Consider the following 19,803-nt stretch of genomic DNA (forward strand, 5'->3'; position numbering starts at 1 on the left):
GTTTACATTATTCATTTCTAGTTGACATTGTGGGTGTATCTGATGTGCTGTTGTGTGTAGCTTTGTATTTTGTATAATGTATCCTGTGTGTTTTTTTTTGCTTTGTTTGTTATTGTGCTGTTATATGTTTTAATTGTAAGGGACTGCAGATGAAAATTAGCTATAAGATAACTTTTGTTTTCTCTGTGCCTGCAGAAGACCTCAGCCTGACCCCGGCCCTGTCTCCAGTCCTCCTGCCTCGCCGGCTCAGCCTATCCCTCTACCTGGCTCCCCGCTCCATCCCCTATACCCAGCCTCACGCCCAGCCCAAGCCCCAGGTTCCCCAGCTACCGGTCCAGACCTTGGCCCCAGTCTCCCAGTTTTTCCGCCTTGCAAATAAATTCTTCTCCAACCCCACTCGCTGCCTCCTGCCACGGTGTCTTGCTCATGGGTTCATTAGCCTAGCCATAACTATTATTATTATTATTATTATTATTATTATTATTATTATTATTATTTCTCTCTGGCCATGACATGACAGCTCCCCAGAAGTAAAGCCAAAACATCTGCTGCAGTATAGGTAATGAGTCCCGCCCCCTCCATGTTAACAGATGGGACATAAGCCAAACTAAAATATCAAAGTACACATAAAATTCATGGTTTCTGTCATTTTAGGTTGTTATCACACTGTATGTTCAGATACTAATTTTTCTGATAAGTTTGTTTTTAATTGTTATTTGACAATATAAAAGGGGGTGTGATGTCATGATTGACAGGTATAACAGCCACTGTCAAACCTCTGCAAGGAGGCAGGGTGGCTGAGAGGGCGTGTCCTTTGGGCTGTCATCCAACTCCACTGCACAGACTCTGGCTCCAAATGACGTCACACAAGCAAGATGGCCGCTCAAGGAAAGGAGATATTTTGGCTTCACTTTTGCATAGTGGCAGGAAGTGGAGACATGTCGTCCATATTTATACAGTCTATGCTCCTGCATCACACAGCCATGTTCCTCCCTCCTCAGCCACTCCTTTTTCCTCTATATGTCTATCCATCTCTGCTTTGGTTGCTTTTATTACAGTATTATAACTGGATTCATGTTTCAGCTGCTCTCAGACACTTTTTATGCTAAAATGGGAGCTTAAGCATCTCTGCACACCCATCATCCACCCACACAGGTGTTTTGACTCATGTTGCCTCATTAACAGTGTGGGCATGTTCTTGATTCTCACCCTTCTATCTGTTGTACTAGTTGTATTAATTGGGGCACATTGTTAGTAGCACCACAGAGTTTGGCGACAAGATCAGCTTCAAACAAATGAGCAGCTTCAACATCAGATTGAGATATCAGCAGCGTATAACAGCCGTCTGTGATCTGCTTTGATATTGAAATGAAAGGAAAAATAGGGATGCAAATGTGGACAGTCTGTGAAAATCTTGCATAAAATCCAATTGGCTGCATGTAAAACCAGATCAAACTGTCCCCAATCTTAATCTCTAGGAAAATCTCCCAATATTTTTCTGTTGTGTTCTTTTTTCTTTTAGTTGATTAATGCCAGCATTTTATATACTGTAGATCTAAATGTTGATTTTTTCATTTGGTTTGTAATGTGCATGCTCCAGCTGAACACAATTCATTCTATTTTTAGTATCACACAAAATGAAAACTAGAAAATTGATGCTTCTGAGCTCATGCTTAAATTAATCTGTTTTAAACTGAACTGTTCTCTGGAGGCTATAATGGCTGTTATCACCAGCGAGTCTATGACCTAAACTAACTAAACTAATGTGACCAAACTCCTCATGGAAAGCAACATGTCAGTCAGTGCAGCGGTGTGACTCACTGATGTGTTTTACTGGACAACAACGGAGGAATAAGATGTACCAGGCTTTGATACACACACAATACTTGTTAGTATGTTGACAAGAAGAAAAATACAGAAAATCTCCAGAATTATCCTTTAATTTATGCTACAAATGCCTTTTTTAACTTTAAAAATGTTTTTCTTGTTGCATTTGAATTAATTTTGTTTTCATCTCTCATAGTTGTTTTACCTGTGTGGTCAGATGTGGTTCAGTGTGTGGAGGAGCAGGAACAAGTGAGGAGTCTGTTCTGAGCAGAGTTTTTATAGTCCTCCAGGAGAGGGGACAGACTCTGCATGTTCTTAATGTTGATGCTCAATGACTAGAAGAGGGAGGGCAGGAACAGTGAAACAACTGCTGCTTTCTGAGTGATGTGTTGAAACATGAAGACTCACAGCAGTAAGGTTTCTCAAAGCAAACAGCATCAACATGGAACCTGAACACACAGGAGGTAACTGATGCACACAGCTGATGGTGAACAGGAGACAGTAATGTGGGGGGTAAACACACAGAACAGGGAGAAAATACAGACTCAGCTTGATAAGAAAGGAAACACGTCTGTGTTCCAACTGTATAACTGCAGTGTTCACACTGAAGAAATGTCAGCATGCAAACTGAAATTATTTTTTGTTTTATCATTTCTGCAATTCAAAGTTAGTCCAGGTACCACTTAAAAACATCACATAAAAAGACAGTTTTTTCTTGAAATCACATGACAACAGAAACACAGACACCCATATACGCCTGATGGTTGCATAGAGCTGAATGGATTTAGAGTTCTGGTCTATAAAAACACACCTATATATTTATCTATATACTGTATATTACTGCATATATAGAGAGAGAACTTTGGGGGGAAAAAAGAAAAACACAGGTTCTTGTCTATGTGTCCACCAAATTATTATTATTACCAAATCAGACAGGAGATGTTATAGAGACACTCAGACATGTCTGACCTGTGTGTGTGTGTGTGTGTGTGAGTGTGTGAGTGTGTGTGTGTGAGTGTGTGTGTGTGTATGTGTGTGTGTGTGTGTGTGTGTGTATGTGTGTGTGCGTGTATGTGTGTGTGCGTGTGTGTGTGTGTATGTGTGTGTGTGTGCGTGTGTGTGTGTGCGTGTGTGTATGTGTGTGTGTGTGTGTGCGTGTGTATGTGTGTGTATGTGTGTGGGTGTGTGTGTGTGTGTGTGTGTGTGTGTGTGTGTGGGGGTAGCTGTGTGTTATTTCTCTGGTCATGTGATTTCAGAGAAGTTATTACACCTCAACAGGCCTACAGAAGAGGAGCTAGATTAACCACATCTCATAATTTGCATGATTCCGCTGCAACCACATTTGGATTTTTGACCTTATACAGGACTGTTCTTGTTTTGGAAATGATGCTTCATGACAGAGAGTCACATAAGTGGGACCTGCCATTTGTAATGTGAAAGCAGATATGACCTCTTGGATCAACAGTTGTCACTCTCATATTTTTGTTTATTTATCTGTCTGAATTTCCTTTTTATTTTCATTGCACATCTCATGTTATATATCAATGACAGACTGTTTTTATATATAAGATTGTTGCTTCTGCCTGAAGTTGACATTGTCTTGGTAGCATTTCCGAATGTACGGTTGTTTCTTCCTGTTTAAGTTCATCATTGTGTCTGTAACGATTGTTAGCATTGACTGTCATCACTAAGTTTCTGAATATGTTTAGTTTACAATATGTTCACACAAAGTATATTGTTCCCTTTGAAGCTCATTTATTAAGATGTATTTTGTTTGTTTATTCCATACACACAGTGAAATGTATAAAAATAATAATGTAAAGTATAAACTTATTCACTGATGTGTTTTTAGTTGAGTTGTTTTGACGTATGTGACACCTGAACAGGACAGGAACAGTACAGACATCACATACATGTATTTCCCTTTTTTCAATTAGGTGTAAAAACGGTGATTAGGAGCTGGAAGGGCCTCAATTAATAATCAATAATATATTCACAACAAACAATGATTGTTGTTTATGTACCTGGTTCAAGGATTTAACCTTCACTCTGACACTCAGCACTAGATGGTGACGTCACTGCAGGATCTTAACACAGCAGCAGTGATGTTTCTCTGCAGAGGTCACTTTGAGGTGATGATTGATCACATTCACAGAAAATGAAGTGAACAGAAGGATGAGAAAATACACTCCATTTCCTCATGAAGTACAATAAAAGACTGAAGTTATCAGATGAAACACTGATAGTGTTCTCATGAATACACAGATTAAATTTTCAACATGTTCCAGCGTAAACAGTCTAACAATGGCGGGAAATACAATAAACCTGTGAACCTCACAGTTCACAGCCTGAATACAAATAACATTATCTACAGTATAAAACCAAACTGAACAAACTACTGTGGTGGGTTTACATAAACTAAACATTTCACAGGCTTTATTGATTGGACTCTTAGGACTCTTATGTTAACCTGGATCTATTTGTCCTGCAGGTTCGTTTATATAACAGGACGACCAACGTCTGTTCTTCATGTTTTTACATTCAGACATCATTACATGTCCTGCAGGGAAATATCAAAATAAAACTTCAAACACATCAGTCTGACACTCATAAAATAAGGTCACTAAAACTACTGACCTTTTTTTAAATAATCTTTTTATTGATTTGGGCAGTGTAAAAAATAACAGATTGACAATGTCAGGAGTAAGTAATACTTAAATAATAATAAGAGAAAAATTAAGGATAAGTTAAAGCACACAAATAGGTAATACAGAAAATTTAAAGTGGTATTGAAGTAGCTAAATTTCAATATTTTTTATTAAAGCCTACGTGGGCTCATCAGACACTATTTACATGACCTACAGAGACAAGAGAAAACAAAGAAGAAGTAAGTCAGTACATGATGCTGTTTACATCAGATAGAAACTTAAAGTCGCCTCCACTTAAATCTGAACCCTTAACTAATGTTCAGGTCAAACTTGACCCATTTGCAGGATTTATTTCAGTCTGCAACCAATAACAGAAATTATTTAATGTGTATAAATATACTAATATATATATTTAAAAAGAGGCAGATACTCAATAACACAGCTGGAAACAGCACAATAACACAAGTTAAAGATTTCTGCAGTCTGAAAAAGTTTTATGATGAAGCTGCAGTTTATAATGAAGATATATTTAACATAATGATTAACCTCGAAAGGTAACATCAAACAACAAAACAACACAAAACTTTAGTACAAAATATTTGTACACTTGAGCAGTAAAAACACCCTAAACACATTTCTGTTAACTTAAAACTTTATGACTTTTTCTAAAGTGAAAATGTCAGTCTCAGAATATACAAAAATTTAAAATATTTTCAGTTTTCAGAAATTATTTTGAGTTTTGTGTAGCTGATACACATTTTTGTACATACTGTTTCTGGGTATTCTGGGTTAAATTCAATCCATAATTTTTCAAAAATTCTAAAATGTTGTTGCATTCTTCACATGCATTCTTCTAATGTTTTTTGACATTAATATAACGAAGGACCATAATATAATGTGATTGTGAATGTTTTTTCTCCATTAAACCTCAATAAAACCCTGAGTGTATGCTCTCTCTGCTCTCTGAGAGATTAATCACATTTTATTAATGACTGAAGTTGTAATGAATGAAAAATAGATTTATGGTCCAGATGTTTGGGGGCGGCTGTGGCTCAGGAGGTAGAGCGGGTCGTCCACTAATCGGAAGATCGGTGGTTCGATTCCCGGCTCCTCCAGTCCACATGCCGATGTGTCCTTGGGCAAGACACTTAACCCCAAAATTGCTCCTGATGGCTGTGCCATCAGTGTATGAATGTGTGTGAATGGTTAGCTTTCTCTGATGGGCAGGTTGGGACATTGCATGGTAGCCCCTGTACCCATTCAGTGTATGAATGTGTGTGAATGGGTGAATGTGATTCGTAGTGTAAAAAGCGCTTTGAGTGGTCGGAAGACTAGAAAGGCGCTATACAAGTACAGTCCATTTACCATTTACCATGTTTGGTATAGAGACTAATTATAAGGAGATACTGTGCTGCTTACTCCCTGACCTCCTCACAGCTGACCAATCACTGAGTAAACTGGATTTGATGTCAGATTGTCAGTTTCAGGAAGTTTCAGTAATTCCCTCAGAAAGGAGGTTTCAGGTACTTCATCGAAAACATACTGAGGCCTTTATGACCCACTGCAGAAAGCAAAAGGAGCAAATTCATGATAAAACTTCAAAAAGTCCTCACAAAGCAACAAACACAAAAATAAATAAATAAATAAAGTTAATTAAAGTCATTCAGTTTAATCTCGACTGGTGTCCAACTGTCAGCACGTCTTGTATCTCTTGTTTGTCCAAATCAGTAAAGAACAGAACTAGTAAATATACTGCAATGGCTGATAAAGGGTCCACTTACTGTTCTGGAGCTTTCAACCACATCACACAGCAGCACATCAGGCTCAATGTTTAAAGCAGCATGGATGAGAAGTCCTCCAGCTTTGTAACAACTGAACAAACTCAACCTGCTGATGAAGACCATGTGTAACAGTCAATCAAGCTCCAGAACAGATGAATTACTGGACCTTGAGTTGAGATAGTTTTCATCAGCTGCTGTTTCTTAGGTCAAGAATGAACCATAAAGAGTAGAGAGGAAGTGAACACAGCTAACAGCTCAGGTTTAATACGGAGTGAAGACGCCCCCTGGTGCTTCATGTGGAGTACAACAGCCTCCCTGCTGTTACAGAGAAACAGCAGTCACATCATCTTCTACACACACACATTATGTTTCTTTAGCTTCTTTCACTTGAATGATTTGAATGTTTTTCTTGTGTGTTTCAGTCAATATGAGGCTGAGATGTTTTCTGAAGTGACTCATGCAGACAGAAGTGTCAGTAAACTGGTGGAGGGACAGTAACATGTTACTGACATCATATAGAAACTGATACACATGATTGATTTTCTCATTTGAATGCGTTTGTTCAGACGATGTTACAGAACGTAGAAATATTCTGCTGTGTTGGACGTGAATCCAACTTTCTGATGTTTGTGTTTTTGAGTGGAGTCATGAAATCTCATTTGCTTCTGTTTGATGAAATTTTCTTCACATGTATTTGAATCATACAGCTTGTAATGATTAGTTTAATATTTCACATGACACAGGCCATGTAGGAAAACTTGTATTCATTCATGTTCTTTATTTTCTAACAAGTTCTATTAGAGTGATTGCAGTATATTGTGTTATTCTACATTAAATCATATCCTGCTTGATGCATTTTTCTGTGAATCATGAATAAAATCTTAGCTTACCCACCCATCTGAGAAAGCTGGAGCTGAGCTACAACAAGCGGCAAGTTTCAGGAGTGATGTTTCTGTGTAATTTTCTCGAGAGTCCACACTGTAGACTGGAGACTCTGAGGTCAGACAACTTTTTTTCAACTTTTGTGATGAGATTAATATGATGTGAAAGTTATTGTGTTATTATTGTGTTATTCTACATTAAATCATATCCTGCTAGATGCATTTTTCTGTGAATCATGAATAAAATGTGAGCTTGATGAAACCAGTTTGCTCAGAGTGTCTTCACTGGATCATCAGCTGCTTTCTGAGTCTGTTGAAGCTTCTGCTGAACTTTGTTTATTAAATGTCTGTTTGACTTTAAACTGAGCAGCAAGTCTGACAGAGACTCAAAGAAAACACAGCTCACATCATCATAGTGAACATATCCTGAAGAATATTAGATCAACTCTGGATAATGATGTTTTCTGTAGTGACCACTAGATGGAGCCACAACTGACATGGACTGAAGGAAACCTGAGTAGACTGAACTGATATTACAAGAAGAATTAACTGTTTAAACTGTGCAGACTTCAAGAAGTACTTCAACTAGTACTCTCTTTATTTTCGTTGACAAAAAAGAGGAGACATAATATTACAGACTTTTTTTCTCTAAATTACAATCCAAACATCCTGTTCATTGGATGACACATGCGTTCTCTCTCACACACTGCTCTAAACATCTTATCAATTTATGCATTTTCTTATTAATTTATGTAATCCCCCACTCCCAACTGCTTAACAAACACTCATATTTGATGACCCTCCCCCCACTTGCATTGGTTATACGCTGGTGTGTGTATGTATGCGAGCCTGTGTTATTGTCGCAAGTATATGTGGGGGGGATGCCAATGTGAACCTGTAATGGGGCTAGATTGACTGAAATGTTCAATTTAATCTGAAAAAGACTAAAATGTCAACAGTTTGACTAAAACTATACTAAAATAGTTACAGTTCTCTTTGACTAAAATAAGACTAAAATGCACTCACTTTTAGTCAACTAAAACTTGACTGAAAAAAAAGACGATTTATGATAAAAACTAACAAGGACATTTGACACAGGACTAAGACTAAATAAAAAAATATCTGACAAAATTAACACTAATTCATAATGAAGATTTTATGTAAATAGCTTCAGAAACAGCCTGCTGGAAGTCAGAGGGGAATCTGGGCTGAAAGGAAAGATGGATTTAAATTAACAATAAACAATTTTTGGTGAATAAAACATCACAGATATTTAAAATAGACTCTTGCTCAGTATTTATAAAAATTAGTCAAAAAGACCATGAAAGAGTCTGTGTCTTAGTCAGTCTTTCACAGTGTCAGTGTGTGAGTACGAGCTACAACCAATGTCCATTTTTGCTGGAGCTGGACAACGATCCACACTCTTTACAAAGTTCTTGAATATTTTTCTTATTTTTGCATCTTTAACGCACAGCGCTCCCCCCAGCCTCTCATACTGTGTCTTTGCTCTGTTTACATCAGCAATACAAGTCCAGGTTTTATTTCGATCCACAGCTACACACCACTTTGAATGGTCATGATCATCTTCCCATTCACCCAAATCAGTTTTTACAGATTGGATATTTTGCACTTTTTTTCCATCTGGAGGGCAGAAGGAACCATCACGGGCTGTCTGGCAGCCCCAGCTCTGGACATTCACATCACTGTTGACTGTCTTTGAAATAGTGACATAAAGATCTCCATCTGCAAGAACAACAACAATAGGAGCCACGTTAAACAGACCGTTCACATCTGTGAGAAGAGCTTCTCTCTGTCTCAGCAGCTCAATAACATGTTGTTGTGGAAATTATCTGCAAACTATCTGTACTCATGAAATAACAAAACACTGATGTAGATGAATAAATATTGTGACAATATATGGAGGCAACACTATCAACTCAATGGTCAACAAGAAGGGAAGGGTTCAGTGATTTTTACCACCTAACAACCTAATCCCACATACAGTAGGGCAGATCAAATTCTTGCAAGGCTCATAGTTCAACACAGATGTTACCTTCTATGGAAACACAGCCTAATGGAGACAAGAGACTTGGGGAGAGGGAACTCTCCTCCAGCCCCTAGAAGACTCCCTAAAAGCTATAAATCTCCTGACAGTACATGGTAATACAACTTATGAGGTAACAGAGGCATGTAGCAATAAAGAAACAAATACAAAAATGAGTTATACATGAATAAATGATAAATCTTAATGTTTCATACCAGTTTACCTTCACAAATGCTTCACAGAACAGGGAAAATACACTTCAGAAAACAGACTGGAGCAATGATTGATTTGTAGTTTTTCAGACTGAAAACGTTTTCACCACTATTGTTTCTTCATTAGAGTTAAAATGGAAAAAGGCAAAAGGCAAACACATACAGGCGTTCAGAAAGTATTCAGACCCCTTTACTTTTTTCACATTTTGTTATGTTGCAGTCTTATGCTAAAATTGTTTAAATTCTTTTTTTCCCCTCATCAATCTACATTCAATACCCGATAATGACAAAGTGAAGACAGAAAAGTGAAGAAAGAAAAACTGAAATATCACATTGACATAAGTATTCAGACCCTTAGACACTTGAAATTTAGTTCAGGTACCTTCATTTCTCTTGATCATCTTTGAGATGTTTCTACACCTTGATTGGAGTCCACTTGTGGTAAATTCAATTAATTGGACATGATTTGGAAAGGAACACACCTGTCTATATAAGGTCTCATAGCTGACAATAAATATCAGAGCAAAAAACAAGCCACAAGGTCGAAGAAACTGTTTGGCCTCAATTCTAAGTGGCATGTCTGGAGGAAACCAGGCAGCGCTCATCACTTGCCCAATACCATCCCAACAGTGAAGCCTGGTGGTAGCAGCATCATGCTGTGGGGGTGTTTTTCAGCAGCAGGGACTGGGGGACTGGTAAGGGTTGAGGGAATGGTGAATGCAGCAAAGTACAGAGATATCCTTAATGAAAACCTGGTCTAGAACGCTCAGGACCTCAGACTGAACTGAAGGTTCACCTTCCAACAGGACAATGACCCTCAGCACACAGCCAAGACAACGCAGGAGTGGCTTAGAGACAACTGTGAATGTCCTTGAGCGGCCCAGCCAGAGCGTTGACCCAGTCAGTGTAGATATGACAGGAAATGAAGGGAGAGAGTTATGGGGGGTGACATACAACAAAGGTCCACTGCTGGATTCAATCTGTGAACGTTGCAGTTATGTTGCATGCACGTCTTAACCAGTAGGCTAATGGAACGCGCCTCAAATATTTCTTTAATGGATGCTACTGGAAACAGAAACTCACGTTTCTGGGAGTGACCCTGACACTGACCTAATTTTAAGCTCTGTGATTGGCTGTTTCTTGCTGAAATGCACCCTGGGAGTCTCTCTTCTCTTCTTCAGTTTTTACGTCCATAGTCTTGTAGTTTTGATTTACTAAAGAACCAGATATTTTCTAATGCAGTTGTCCATTTTTTGTTCTGATGATTCAACCAGGAGAGTTTCATGTTGATCCAAACTCCTCCCACTGTGTTGTCATTGGGTAGTTGGTTAAACAGGAATATCTGTTGTAATCTATTGGATAATGTGTTCGAGGGCAGGAGTTACTACAGCCAATGTGCGAGAGAAATTTATTCATAACTCACTCCAAAACATTTTTTATCCAAAACTGCTGCGTGGAAAAGATGCTTTGGTCATATGGAGAGGAAATAGAGGAGAGCTGGTTGATTTTCTACCATCAACTATGTTTCTTTTACTGTGAACTACATGAAAACTTTCTTCACTCGACACTGAACAAGTGAACGACAGTAAAAAACTACCATCTAAAAGCTGAGACTAATCACCCACACAGCTATAGGTGTGCTTCCATGCACCTGTTTGTATTTCGCATTTTAAATGTCTGCATGTCACTTGCCATATGTTGTCCCTTTAGGGACGAATAAAGTTTTCTGAATGGATTAGGTAGTAGTGATACAATACACACCCCAAGAGCTTAAACAGAAACATGAAGGAAACTCACCCTCTACTGTACTCGACCGTTGTTTAGCAATGCTGTGAAACTTCTTCCCTCCCCTGGATTTCAGCAGTTGGAGCTTAGGAACGAACTGGTTGTTGGCGAGGGTGTTGTGGTTTTTGGTTTTCCTGGTTGTTACCTCGTGAAGCTCATTAAGGTTTAAGGTTTGTGGAAAATGAGAATCAAATGGGTACGCTCTGATGAGCTGCAGGTGTTTACCTGAAAACATTAAGTCAGACACATTTATAGTATCGTTCAATGTAAACACTAAGAATAATACACAGTAAATATGAAGATGGATTACCAATATGTTTGAACTGGTTGTAGTTGAAGGTTACACAGATGAATATCTGAGCATGATCTGTTCCACTTTCAGGCCAGAAATTATTTGGATCTCTCTTGTAAGGGAACTGTGGTGTGCTGTGTAACAGCCAGACTCCAGTGCCTCCAGTGCTTACAGTGTCATCCTTCTGCACCATCACAACCCCTGTGAACATGAACAGTCAGACAGCAGCTCATCTGAAGCAGCTACACCAGACTGACAGAGCTGAACCCCAACTGACCCAAACAGAAGGTCATGGACCAGCAGGACAAATCTGACGTCAGTTTGATTATTGAAGGTAAATCAGCAGAGAACAGAAAGACATGTTCCCTGTGAGAGAGAAGCTTTCTCTGTTTACCTTTACTGTGACCATATGAAGAAGAAACACTCTTCTTCTTCGGCTTTGAAGGAGAAACAGAAGAAGCAGAGGATCCAGAAACATTTGGAGGCTCAGGAGGCTGATCGTTGTAGCTGATGAATCCAAAGTTTGGTGGCTATGAGGGATGCAGAAGAAAAATAAGAAACAACTTTTTAAAGTTTACTGGATTCCTTGATCCTCACATGTTCAACAGAGAAACAACCACAACAGAAAACACAGAGATGAAGGTTAACCTGCTATCTTTGGGTTAAATTCAGACTTTCTACTAATCAGATTTAAATTAATCTTCTGCGGTTTCAAAGCAGATAATAATAATAATAAACATTGTATAACAATAATAATAATAAATGCTGAATAATATATTTTTTGCACATTAATTACTGATATTGATTATTCAGTGTAGATGCTTTTATTCTCATTCCGTCACTGCATTCAAGATAACATGAGGAAACCTTTTTAGACTCAATGAAATGATGATTGTCAATGAAAATATTTTAAATGGAATTGAAACATGACTTAATTTAATTTTAAAATATTCTTGTCGGTGCTGGACTTCCATACTTTCTCTGTCATTTAAGTTCCTGGCAGCTGTTTGTCGATGTGACTCTGTGGTTTACTCATTAGCAGCATTGTGTTGTAGGAACAGGCTCTGAATGCAGCACTTATATATCAAGTGAAGATATTTACTTTATATCATATTTACTCCTTTGTCAGCCCATCAGTTAATATCAGGATGTTACTGAATAAAATAAGTAAAGGGCTGTATCTCTAAAATCATACTCACCAGAGGATCACAAAAGAGCGGCTTCAGGGTGTTTGCCAGGATGCCATTAGGATCGTTGATGGGCTTTATGTTACGTCGAGACACTACCCTATTATATAGTCTTTGATCTGGATAAATGTAAATATAATCCAAACCAGTCATGCCTTGATTCCTTGGTGTCTTGTATAAGATGTACCTGATGAAACAGTCAGAGAAGATAGAAATCAGAACATAATAGTGACTCTGAAGAGTAAACTGTGGCATCTCTGTTTCAGTTTCACTCAGACTTTGAACAAAATGATTTTGCAAAATGAACTTTTCATTCATTCACCTGCCCTGCTGTTACAGTCACAGACACCCTTTTGTCTGATGTCTTTTGTCATGCATATTTGTACATATAAAAAGTTGGAGAAGGAAGAGTAGTAACATGTACACACTTACATGTATACAGTGCATGAGATCATCAACATAATCAAATTACAGAAGAAACAGTCTTTAACCTGGTTACTGAAGTACTGTAACATATATAAGTAATGTAAATGCACTGATTGCAAGCAGACTTGACAGGACAGACTGAATCAGAAGTAGCCGATTGCATTTTTTATGATCTGGAGCGCAGCTGGAATATGAACGGATGCCATGTATATTTGCCATAAGAGAACACTTTGTATTCTCATTAACTAACCAAGACAATTGCTGTTTACTGCTAGTTATATCTTGTTAATATTTGTCTCCATCAGCTTGACAGCTCAGAAAGTTTGATTAGAGTTAATTTTCAAACACCACTATTATCAGCAAAATCACAACTCTGAATAAAGGCTGAAAGTGAAGAGAAATCATAAAATCAAACAATATCTAAGAAACTGATGTTCCGAGGTCCCCATCTCTCCTGTGTGTCTCAGCTGTAATTTATCTTCTTGTTTGCATGAATATAGATTTGGGTATGGACAGTGGAGACTTGGCCATATTCAAATCTATGCCCTTGCCATGGGCGTAGATTTTAAATTGATGATATAAAATACAATTAATATAAATATATATAATATAAATACAATTCTAAGTCTGAAAATGTTCTTACCATTCAGTGTGTTTGTACAGTATATGTTTATATAAATGCAAAAGCTCCTTAAATAAAGTTATATATAAAAAACATTCTTTATCAAAGATAAAAACAAAGTAATTAAAGATAGCAATAACAAACATATTACCAGAACATGGATTTGTAATTTAGATTACTGTAGTGATAGAATCAAAAATGTAAACAACGACCCATCTGAGAAGGTAAAACTACTCCCAGTTGTTGTCTTTCCTTTGTGGGTAATCTTTGTATTTTTTCTACTGATAGTAACATCATGCTCTGGTGGGCCGAGGCGGACTCCAAGAGTCTGCAGTCCCATCAGGGTTTAACAGTTTATCTGACATAAACTACAGGGCAGCTTGGGCAATTTGACAACAGACAACATACAATGTTTACCATGTTCACCATCTTAGTTTAGAGTGTTAGCATGCTAACATTTGCTAATTAGCAGTAAACACAAAGTATATCTGAGGCTGGTGGGAATGTCTTCAGTTTGCAATTATTTGTTCATAAACCAAAGTATTGTACAAATAGAAAATCTTGACCAGATGATGGTGCTAGATGAAAAATCAAGGGGATCAAATTATTGTAAATTATTGTATATAATAATTAGAAGTTACCCTGAGGGAAACATGAATGTGTGAACAAAATTTTAAAGCAATCCATCCAACAGTTGTTACGATATTGCAGACTGGAACAAAGTGGTGGACTGAGTGACTGACAGACCAACTGATCAGCACTGCCTTCTCCAGAGCCACACTGCTAGCATGACTAGCATGACATAAAATAAACATGAACTGTGTCTAAAATAGACAATGAACTTATTGACTGAAAATTATGTGGGTTTTTTTCTGAAGGACAGGGACCCTAAACAAAAACTCTCTATTGCTGGGGAAGCAGCTGCAGAAATAAATACATAGGAAAAGGAAAGTGTTGTCTCACCAGTCCACTTCATGATTGTCCTCATCTCTGCAGGTCACTGGGCCCTTAAATGCCTTTCTGAAACACACAGCAGCACATCAACATGGTTTGTTTTCATTTTAGGCCCTGTGGAAATTATTATATGAGTTAAGCCCTTAACCTATAGACAAATTGGAATGTAAATCGAAGTTGGTAAGTCACCATCACTGCGGTGACATCTCACTTGTAAACCTACATATAACACTGTTATTTCACCTTTTAATCTGTCCAGGTGATCCTGTAAAAGCAGATAGTCATCAAATGTCACTAAAAATGTCACAAATGTCTAATCTGCAAACTATGACACTTCATGAACGTATATACATATGCTGCCAGAGTATGTCATCTCACTGGGTTTCTGTCCATGTTTTATGCACATTCATACTATTCATACCTGTCATTTGCAGGCTGGGTCCCTCCCCCTTTCTGTCTCTTATCTTTGACGCCACTCCTTCCACCTCCAGATTCAGCTGTTTCAGTCAAAGGACACATTGTGTTAGTTTTTTATTACTGGCTGTGTTTGCCAGATGTTTAAACTGGCTCAATGGATGTCTCACCTCGCTCTTGATTAATAGCCTCCACACCCACTGCAGGTTGGGCTGTACTTGTTGCAGCTGCATCTTCCACTTCAATAGCTTTTTTTCAAATGCCTGGCCATAAGGCCCCTACAGCTCTGCTATCATTTTCTCTTTTTTGTTTCTCTCTTCTTCTGAGCACCTGACTTTTGACGACTGGCCATTTTGAAAAAAAGGGGGGAGGGGAGGGTTGGCTAGATGTTAAACTTTTGACCTTTTACAGTAGCCTGACAGACCAAACCATTTTTTGCATTATAGGGAGGGACCGTTATGTCAAGACAAATTAGATAGATTAAAAATAAGCTTTTATGTGACTCACAAATACTATATTATAGTTTTCACAAATATGTATTTTTGACAAATTATTCCAGCAGCCCTTTTGGGCCCTCCCTTGACCTAAGGCCTGGGACTGGCCCTGCACACAACCTGCATTTTCCTAAGCGGGTCTGAAAATATAAGCCATGTGGAAGTGCCTTAAACCTGCATTCCCTCTAATGGCCAGCAGATGGCGACTCCACTAGCTGCAGAAATAAGTCTGATTGTATGGAAGTCTATGAGAAAATGACCCCCTCAGTAAACACTTTCCTAATGAGTTTATGGTCTCAATCACTAGTTTCAAGTCTTCTTCAATACAGCATGATGTTCATTTGGTAAATTATGGCCCCATTTAAGAATAAATATACAATAAGGCAGGGTATGCTTTAGGTATGTATTGTATCGTAACCCTAGATTAGAATAGCAGTATAGGCGTAGCCGCCACTATTTCAGCGTGTTTTCGGTTCATGAAAATTTAAAAAAACATTTTGGTTGCCTAAAAAAGTCTTGTTCAGTGTCTTTTGTACTAAAAGTCAAAATTAGCATTAGCGTTATTATCACAGTTAACCATAGACTGTGCACAGAGAGCATCCTTACCAACTGCATCACAGCCTGATATGGCCACTGTTCTGATGGCAAGTCCCTGCAGCGATATACATTAAAATAGCAGCCTGTTTTTCCTCAACCCATACTGTGTGGATGCAGAAGAGGCTCATAAAAATTCAAATAAAACGATTCAGCTTTAATTCTACCATTTTAGTATATTCTGCTTTGGCAGAAGACTTGTGTGATCACATCATGTCCCAGTTTCATGTTTCTGTCCTGCAGCTTACCATGTGCTCCTATTTTTAAGTTTAAGAATTCCTTCCGTAGATCACTCATGTTGTCCGCAGGCTGTTTGTTGCAGGTCTTTATTGTCTTATCTACAGTATCTGGTGTGTCTGCTTTGTCCAGATGACTCTTTGGGGTGACTGAAGAGCCTTCCAGGAGCCTTCCAGGAACTCTTCCACTGTCTTCAAAAGCTACTCACTATCAGCCATTGTCCCCCAGATCCCTGTTAGAATGAGAGGAAATGTTTAACTCCAAGGACATGCTGACTACACTCAGCTGTATGTTCCTGTTAAACCCACTGACCCCAGTATGCTGAGTCCTTTACAGGAGTGCAGACGTGAGAGACTGGATGTCTAAGAATTTTCTTCAATTGAACTAAAATGAGACAGAAAACCTTGTAATGGCTCCAGTATTTAAATATTGACATCTACTGGGTACCTGTCTGAATACATTTGGCCTGTTGCAAGAAATCTTGGTGTCTTGTTCAATAACCTAAACTTTGAGCAGTACATTACAAAACTTGTACAAACATGCTTTTATTAACTGAGGAACATTGCCAGAAGTCGTGTCCCATCCACCGCCAATATGTTTTACACAAGTACAGCATGCTGGTTAAGCTAATAACGCAAAGTTCTAGTAAACTTGGCTGCTGGCTGAGACAAAGAGATTTGAGTGTGAGCTGTTATGCCACTAGTGTCACCCGCTTTGAATGTTATCACTCAGTTGAATGGGTGTTATCAGTGGTTATCAGCCTCATAGATATGACATAGAAGGGGCCTGTTACATTTACTAGTAGGTTCAGAAGGCCATTATCATCTGTTTACTTTGTTGATCACCGATATGAATACAAGAAGACCACCTGCTTCGGATGTTATCAGCCTATTAAATGGGCATTAACAGATGCCGAGTATAGTCAAGGTGAGCATTTTTCTTATTAAGAGGTGGTGGGATGGGGGATAGGGGGTGGGTGGCTGGATAAGTACATGGCAAAAAGTGGACTTTGCCGCAGGAGACTGGTGTTCACTTCCCGCTTCTAACCAGAGTCAGAGTGTTTTTATTGGTGGATTGTGAGTATATTTAACCATAGTTTTTAGTGCAACCATGATCTTTTCCTAACTCTAACTAGGTGGCTTTTGTGCCTAAACCTAACCTGTTTAAAGATGACACTAAAGGGCAAAGACAAATAGAACAATCTAAAGGGGGTATGGCTGAGCAAAATAGGGAGTAGTACTGTACCAAAATCAGTTGGAATGGAATGGAGTAATGTCAACTATAGCAACTGCAATGTTTTTTAAGGGTGCCTTATTTTCCTAATGGTCAGTCTACTGGTTTGCAGACAAATCCCACCTCTTTCCATACGATACTTATACAATTTAAATATAATGAGATAAAGGCCAAAGGTTTAAATAAGATAGATAAGTAAGCTAAGATAGATGGCATCAACAATGGCTTAGTCAAGAGACTTTGACTCAGCTCAGACTGTAGATAAGTCAACACTTCATTTACTTTACAAGAGTTTATGGTCCATTTAAAAGCACTGTTTAATCTCCATGGTTCAAACAAAGTCAGTTAGTTAAACAAATATCTCTAGTTCACACTGCAATGCAACAGGTAAATCCTGACTCTACAAGGCAATGTGTGCGATTATGTTTCAACAGCTGTCAAGAATGACTGATAATTGATTCAGGTAATTGCGTGTACGCATGATAGACCCATTATGTGCCAGCCAAAGTATTCAAGATCAACAGGTAGAGTAGCATCAGCTGTAATCTGGACTGCCAAAATGTTGTGGTTTGAAGGGAGTGGAACCTAAAGGTGGAGCTCTGATTTTACTGGTTGGGCTACGTTCTTGGCCTCAGCTGGCACGAGCTTTAAGTGGTGACTGACAGAATGAGATCGAAAGTGAGGTGCTGATAACAGATGGATAGACAGTATTGTTTACTGGGTGACACCTTATTTACTCTCAACTTTCCCATAAATACAGATAGAGATAATGATGTCATCCAAAATCTTTTTGGCAAAGCAAATTAGTAGGCCACAAATGTATTCTGTGGAATATAAAATTGCTCCTAGAATCATTCATCCAAATCATTATCAGCTTTTCCTATGTTTTGCTTTATGTACATATATCTTAAACTAGTTCTGGTTTGTAAAACAGATGCAATGTTTGATAGATCACTTCATAAGAACAACATTTCAGTTGCCAGATTTTTTTTAAATGTCTGCCCTCATCCAGCAAGACAAATTTCTTTTCAGTGTTATTGTACAAGAATAAATGCAGATATCTATAAATATCAAGTTATTTTTTTCTCCCCCATTTAAAGCTTTGTGTAGAGTCTAAAATCGTGATCTTAACATTTGAAAGTATTTCATCGTTGGTCTGTCAGAGTTTTCTTACCTGTGTTGTCGGCTTCAGGAAGCTGTGAGATGCTGAAGAGGCAGGAAGAGCAGAGAGATTGCAGAGGTTTTATAGTCCATCAGAGAAGGGACGGACTCTCTGTGGTCACATGATTTCACAGAAACTCTCCTCCTGACTCTTAGCATCTCAACCTTTCTGTTTTCATTTTGTTATTGTCTGAAAAACCACTAGATTATCATGCTGCTGCTTGAAAGTTTGTGAACCTTTTAGAAATTGCTCTATTTCTAATATGACCTAAAATGTGATCAGATTTGCATTCAAGTCCTAAAACTAGATAAAGAAACATCGGTTAAACAAATGAGACAAAAACCTTATTGTAGTTTGTATATTTATTGAGGAAAATGATCCAATGTTACATATTTGTGTGGGGTAAAAGTATGTGAACCTCAGGATTATCAGTTCATTTGAAGGGGAAATTAGAGTCAGTGTTTCAGTCAATGGGCTGACAATCAAGTGTGAGTCTGGGAGGCCCTGCCTTATTTAAAGAGAAATCTGGGTCTTCACTGTCAAACTCTGAGCTTCACAACACAGGTTTGTGGAAGTGTGTCATGGCTCAAACAAAGGAGATTTCTGAGGACCTTAGAAGAAGAGCTGTCAAGCTCACCAGGCTGGAAAGGGTTACAAAACCATTTCTTAAGAGTTTGGACTCCACCAGTCAGCTGTCGGGCAGATCATATACAAACTGAAGACGTCAAACACCATTGTTGCCCTCCCCAGGAGTGGTTGAACAACAAAGATCACACCAAGAGCAGGCGTGTAATACTGTAATACTGGGAGGCCAAAAGGGACCCCAGGGTAACGTCTAGGAAACTAAAGGTCTCTCTTGCAGTGGCTACAGTCCATGTTCATGAGTCCACCATCAGGAGAACATTGAACATCAATGGTGTTCATGGCAGAGTTGCAAGGAGAAACCCACTACTCTCCAAACAGAACATTGCTGTTGTCTACGGTTCACTCAAGACCACATGGAGCCAGAA

At 38.4% G+C, this 19,803-nt stretch overlaps 1 protein-coding gene across 1 annotated transcript; it reads right to left on the reverse strand.

Annotated features, from left to right (window-relative positions):
- Positions 1 to 8,479: 8,479 nt before the first annotated feature.
- Positions 8,480 to 16,657, reverse strand: LOC122968970 (deoxyribonuclease-2-beta-like). Its single transcript, XM_044334521.1, has 8 exons — positions 16,410 to 16,657; positions 15,081 to 15,156; positions 14,669 to 14,725; positions 12,670 to 12,844; positions 11,865 to 12,000; positions 11,489 to 11,671; positions 11,191 to 11,403; positions 8,480 to 8,880 (listed from the first exon to the last, which is right to left on the reverse strand). Exons 1-8 carry the CDS (start codon positions 16,456 to 16,458, stop codon positions 8,480 to 8,482), a joined length of 1,290 nt encoding a protein of 429 aa, XP_044190456.1. The 5' UTR covers positions 16,459 to 16,657.
- Between the last annotated feature and the right edge of the window lie 3,146 nt (positions 16,658 to 19,803).

Source organism: Thunnus albacares, chromosome 18 (assembly GCF_914725855.1).
Source record: "Thunnus albacares chromosome 18, fThuAlb1.1, whole genome shotgun sequence".
NCBI classification, from domain to species: domain Eukaryota; kingdom Metazoa; phylum Chordata; class Actinopteri; order Scombriformes; family Scombridae; genus Thunnus; species Thunnus albacares.

Coding starts and splice junctions, on each gene's coding strand:
- LOC122968970 (XM_044334521.1), bottom strand. CDS start 16,458: ATGAGTGATCTACGGAAGGAATTCTTAAACTTAAAAATAGGAGCACAT. Junction 15,157..16,409: donor CTTAAAAATAGGAGCACATG/GTAAGCTGCAGG, acceptor TGACTGAAACAG/CTGAATCTGGAGGTGGAAGG. Junction 14,726..15,080: donor ACCCAGCCTGCAAATGACAG/GTATGAATAGTA, acceptor TGTGTGTTTCAG/AAAGGCATTTAAGGGCCCAG.